The sequence below is a fragment of the Trematomus bernacchii genome, unplaced genomic scaffold, assembly GCF_902827165.1.
Source record: "Trematomus bernacchii unplaced genomic scaffold, fTreBer1.1, whole genome shotgun sequence".
Taxonomy (NCBI): Eukaryota; Metazoa; Chordata; class Actinopteri; order Perciformes; family Nototheniidae; genus Trematomus; species Trematomus bernacchii.
The window spans coordinates 8,029,635-8,035,711 of NW_022987705.1; the positions used below are offsets into that span (position 1 = coordinate 8,029,635).

The window sequence follows — 6,077 nt, forward strand, 5'->3', positions numbered from 1 at the left end:
GATGGTTTTATTCTTCCATACTGATATCAACAGGGACATGTTGCTTTCACTTGAGATTGGATTTATTGCTGTTTCCCTCACGTATTTAGGTTACTGCAGTATAGTTATTGGCTGTATCTTCTGACCCATCTGAATTTCCTGTTGGCAGCGAACCAAATAGATAAACAAATGTTGTTCATAGAGCAAGCCTTTTCCCCAAATCACCTCTCGAAACATCATTTGTCTTCTTTGAAGTTGGAGAGCAAATAGACACTTGGTTATTTTTAATGTGCATTCGAATTAAATGATAGGTACCCATTTAATTGGTATTACATGTGTCAATATTTAGTTATAATATATTTGATCTACCTTTTAGATTTTTCTTATTTCATATTAAAGATTTGTCTTTGTCACAACAGCCGACTGGATAACAAACTGTAGAAGTGGCTGTTTGTCAGCGACTATAACAGCAAATATGTCTTGTTTAAGCATGCAAATAAAGAATTTGATAATATTGACATTCAGAAATGATTTGAATTGTTGGCAGATTGTTTAGTTCCTTCCTAAATGCCAGGATAATCTCATTGAATTGCCTTTTATCAGGCGTTATCTTATCATGGTTAGAGGCAAGTCATTCTTCAGCAGACGCGTTTGACTAATATTGTGTGATAATGTGTACACGTATACAAGATAGTGTTATAGTAGTATTGTATTAAAATAAATAATCTGTTTAACTCACTTGTAGACGTGTGGCACATGAACCCTCACTATCAGAGTCATTTAAAAGTGAAACCTTCATGTCATACATGTACATAATGGATCATACAGTTCAATCTGATTTGAGTAATATCTATAGACACTTTCCCAGCTGTTGAAATGAGAGTTAGTTTTTTTAACTAAACTTTATCTGTGACCATATATTCTTTTACATTTAAGATTAAATTATTTAGTATGAACCAATGTGCTGGGAGCTGTGTGTACCAATTATATAAGAGAGGTCAAAAGGTACTGACAGACCAACTATCGCATGTTGGTTTTGGCCTCAGGTTTCTGTTGAGTTTTTATGTGTTTATTGCACTGTTGTTGCTTGGAAGCTCATATGTACTCCTAGTTTGCGTGATAAAGACTCCCGTACGTGAAAACAAAAAGGCTGAAGTGCAGGAAAAAGACCCGAGGTGACAGGGCTTTCAGTGTTGCAGCTCCCAGACTGTGGAACAGCCTCCCAGTACATATCCGGACTGCTGAGTCAATTGAACTTTTTAAATCTCAGCTAAAAACCCACCTCTTTGCACTGGCTTTTAATACTAGTTGAACATTACATTTTTACATTTGTATGTGTTTTTAAAAAAAAATATTTTTCTAAGTTATTGTGCTTTTTATCATGTTTTTAATTATTGTTTTATTATTGTACTCCCATTGTGTTATTTAATATGTATTGCCTGTACAGCACTTTGGTCAACTGAAGGTTGTTTTAAATGTGCTATATAAATAAATAAAGATTGAGATTGAAGTATTTCACAGAGGCCGTAGTGACTTAAAATATGTTCCAGATTTTTCTAGTTTGTCATTAACTCAAATGTTACTGTCTTATGTGTGACCCAGTGCAGATGGTATGTGTTATAAAAACTGCAATAGAAACGGATTTGGTCAAATCATGTTTTAGTTGAGGTTTTTAAGACATCACAACAAATATTTAACAAAAAACAAATGGAGACAGTCGGCCAATATATGATATGTGCCAAAGGGCTACATAAACATAATTCCAATCTATGCGTGCACACACACACACACAAGCACGCGCACGCACGCACACACACACACGCACACACACACGCACACACACACACACACACACACACACACACACACACACACACACACACAAAATTAAATTTTGGTTTGGAGTTTCAGAAGTCCATGTGGTCACCCATCTACCACATAATGAGCACTGCTTGGCCACTCATTACCTACTGACAGCAATAAAGCAGACACACCCAGAGCTACCACGGGCAAAAGGTTAAACCATAAAACTTGTCTTCATTTGAAAACGCACACAAACGAGCGCTAACACTCCCAGGTTGTAAATGTGACCGAAGCCCAGGACTCGCCTGATTGGCTTGGTTTGACGTGTGATGTCATCGCTTAGGAGGGCCTGACAACTTGGTAATAAAAGGATACCAAGATAAGGGTCATCAACTCCTTAAAACCAACAGAACGCAGGAATACTACGCCTGAGTGGACACGTAGACGCTGGAGGAAGCACACCGTGACAAAAGGACACTGTATTCAATAGCAGGTGCAGTAGCTACAACTTGAGGAGTCGTACTTGGTGGGAAGACGAGTCAGCAAAGAGGAGGGCAAAATCAAGAGGGCCTTTTAATACTTGCTGGAAAATAAGAGGGGGAAAGAGAAGGAAAACCGTGAGAAAGAAAATCTAATAAAGAGGAACCAAGAAGAGAGGAAGGACAGATAAAGGAACTTTTGATTCAAAGAGGGCACTTCTGTCTGAGTGCACGATGGTGTCTTTGGCTCTTGAACTGGTGGGCGTCATCCTGTCGGTGGTCGGCGTGGTGCTGAGCGTGACCAGCTGTGCTTTGCCCATGTGGAGGGTCTCCGCCTTCATTGGCTCCAACATTGTCACAGCGCAGGTGTACTGGGAGGGCCTGTGGATGAACTGCGTCTTCCAGAGCACGGGGCAGATGCAGTGTAAGATGTACGACTCCATGCTGGCCTTACCTCAGGACCTGCAGGCCGCCAGGGCTCTCACCATCGTGTCCATCATCGTGGGGGTGGTGGCTTTACTCATATCTGTGGTGGGAGCAAAGTGCACCAACTGCATCGAGGATGAAGGGGCAAAAGCCAGAGTGATGGCCGCCTCTGGTGGCGGTTTCATCACAGCAGCTCTGACCCAGCTGGTGCCAGTTTCCTGGTCCGCACACACCATCATTATCGAGTTCTACAGCCCACTGATTCACTCCGGTCAGAAGATGGAGATCGGGGCGGCGCTGTATCTGGGCTGGGCCGCCGCCTCATTGCTGCTGATTGGAGGGTCCATCCTCTGCTGCAGCTGCCCTCCGAGGGAAGATAAACCGACGAGGTACAGCATGCCCCCCCAGAGTCGCATAGCCTACTCCGCCACACCGAGGTCAATCGTTCCCAGCTCCTACAACAGGAGGGACTACGTGTGAGGGAAGAGGAGAGGACTGAGGGGAGAGAAGGAGGAATTGGGACCTCCATTATACTTTTTTCCTGCTTGTGCACATTATAAGGCAATGTGTACAGAAATGTAGTGAAATATTGATTGTCTTAGTTTAACTAGAAGCAGTTGTTCAATAGTAACGAGTTTTAGAGACAAACCAGTTTGAGGACATTTAGGATAAATAATGTGTGTAAATATGAAGGCAGTTTTGGAAAAATAGATATAGAAGCTCTATATAGATGTTTGATGATACTGTTTACAAATACCATTGGTCTAAATCAAGTTTCAGAAGATTTGACCAAATAGGAGAGGTTTAAAAAAGTTGTTCATGTGGTCAGTTCAACGAGGAGAGTTTCTCCCATGTATATTTATTATTGTTCCTTTAACATTTACGTTATAAATGTTCTTTATTGTACTGACCAGTGTGTACAAACCTGGTATCATACTGTCAGATATTGTAAAGCAAGTAAAGACATTGTTGATGATTTAGTCGAGCAAAATGGAGCTCAATTTGGGTTCCAAAACAAGGTCAACATGGCGAAGGACTGTACAAAGAAGTTTTGTAAAATGATCATGTTTGATATGTCAGTGATTTTCTATCTCTCTCACATTATATGGCTGTGTTTAGACAATGTCTACATGCTTTTATATAACATGGGTTTTGTTTTATTAACATATGTTTGCCTATAATCAGAGAACATTTTGAGTTTACTTTAAGAATGCAAATTGTTTTTTAAATGATTAAAATAACTTAAATAATAAAGTGATAAATATATTCACGTGAAACATTATTTGAGCCTAATTTATTCTGGTCCAATTTAAGAAGGATTAAGATAATCATTCAACGTTTCAATACTTGGCTTGAAAGAGGAAATAAATCATAGTTTTTTTACTAAAGCTATGAATACGTTTTTTAATCCACTTTGAAAAGAAGGGTCACATTTCAAAAATTTAAAAAGAAAAAACATAATGTGCCATCAAAGAGTTTTTTGGTTTTTGAGTGGCCAATTATTTCCCGGGTCATACATAAACAAAAACAAAAAAAATCACTAAAAAGGTTTTAACTTACAACTTTATAGACAATAAGAGCTTGAATATCTGTCTTAACAATAGGCTTAAATATGTACTTGTCAGAGAAATCAAAGAAGTTCAACTACAATAAGCAAAAGTAAAATTCAAATAAAAATGGTTCCTTTCCTTCACAGCCCAAAATTGATTTTGGATTCATAAGACAAAAGAAGGCAAAAAGTCATTTTAACACTTTAAATCCCTTTGCATTTGTTCTAACCTTCTTGGATTTGATCTTTGATAACCTTTTATGACCACTGCACAAAGGAATATGTTGATGTTGTCACCTTCAGCGTTACGTGTGACGGTTTACTTCCTTTTAGACTCTGCTGTGATGAAATGTCAATTCTGGTGTGTGACTCAGTGTCTGACCACAGATACCAGCTCTTTCCTGTTTTGAATAGTCAAAGTATCTCTCTGTGTTCCAGCATCTGTGCTCAGGTACAGCAGAACGCCTCAATTCTTCAGCAGGAACATAAGAGCTGACCTATTTCTGCTTCTCTGAACAACACGGAACAAACCTATGTAATTTAAGTTTTTTTAACTAACTATTTTTTTTAAATAATGTCCAGCAATAATATTAATACTAAGTAAAAACACAAAAATATAATATAGCTTACTTTCAGTACCAAATCTAGAGTCATTATGCACACGTTTAAATAATGAGTATTATATTATTTGATTTAAATGATTTATTAATTAATATGTTCATCAATTACATTTTGCAGCCGGTAAAAGTGTTACTCATTTTAATGACTTTGCTGGACATTTTTCCCCAGAGATCCAAAAAGTCTTGTGTTAACCTGTTATAATACCTTATCATTTATTATTTGACTATATATTAAATCATTAATATGAATCCTCCAAAATCCCTGGTAGTAGGAGTAGTAGGAGTATGAAGTTAAGTTTAACTACCTCAAAATGATACTTTAAAATCGTACTTGAGAGTAAATATCCTGAGTTACCTCCATCTCATAATTTAAACTCATACAGGCCTTAGTTACTGAAGATGCATTCTTCCACTGGAGTGATAACTTGCATGGTTTGATACAGGACATTTATATTTACTATAACAAAAACAGAAGCAATTCATTTATGTTAATGTTCCAGCTTTTGTTAAGGTGCCACAAGCAGCTGGTCAACAGAGGTGTATCTGTAGAGGCAGCCTTCAGGTTAATGCTGTTATCTCCACAGCAATGCAACAACTGATGTTGTTACGTAAACACGTTTAAACGACAAACAGAGCCTCCCTTTTGTTCTGCCTTGGGGATTGTTTACGTGTGATGTTGCTTTTATACATAGGCGGAGTTTGACATTTGCGCTTGGGGGGGCAAACCTTTTTTACTGACGTCAGTACACAGTCCCAACTATTGCGTGGGGTGCTACGGATACAGTAGCAATAAAGCCAGCGCTCACCGCACTGAGTATGACTTTTCCATGCCCGCCGTACACACACACTCATATGGAAGGGGCGGTCTCCCCCCCCAACAACAGTGCATTACATAACTGTGCACATCTTATACTTATTTGATAACTACTATATCCCTTGGTTACTTGAACACGCTACAATATTATTAACCAGTGTCCTACCTTATTAAAATATTGATATATGAAATATTTGTATTGGAACAGTTTTCGAGGTAGTAATGCTGTAACATATTTCAGCCACTGCAATGCCCCCCCTGACCCCCCGCAAAAAATCCACCTATGCTTTTATATCTTTTAGATAAATATTTTTGGCTCCCCATTCATTATGTGAGGCGATTTGAATACCAGTGTTTCTGTGTTTGTATCAGCCTGTGTATTGAAACCTTTTAGGGATCAGCAGTTG

The 6,077-nt window shown here is 38.5% G+C and overlaps 1 protein-coding gene across 1 annotated transcript; it reads left to right on the forward strand.

Annotated features, from left to right (window-relative positions):
* The first annotated feature begins 2,063 nt into the window (after positions 1-2,063).
* cldnc (claudin c) lies at positions 2,064-3,940 on the forward strand. Its single transcript, XM_034140595.1, has one exon. It carries the CDS (start codon positions 2,496-2,498, stop codon positions 3,165-3,167), a length of 672 nt encoding a protein of 223 aa, XP_033996486.1. The 5' UTR covers positions 2,064-2,495; the 3' UTR covers positions 3,168-3,940.
* The last annotated feature ends 2,137 nt before the right edge of the window (positions 3,941-6,077 follow it).

What these genes read in the sequence shown, in the direction of transcription:
- cldnc (XM_034140595.1), top strand. Translation starts at nt 2,496, where the DNA reads ATGGTGTCTTTGGCTCTTGAACTGGTGGGCGTCATCCTGTCGGTGGTC.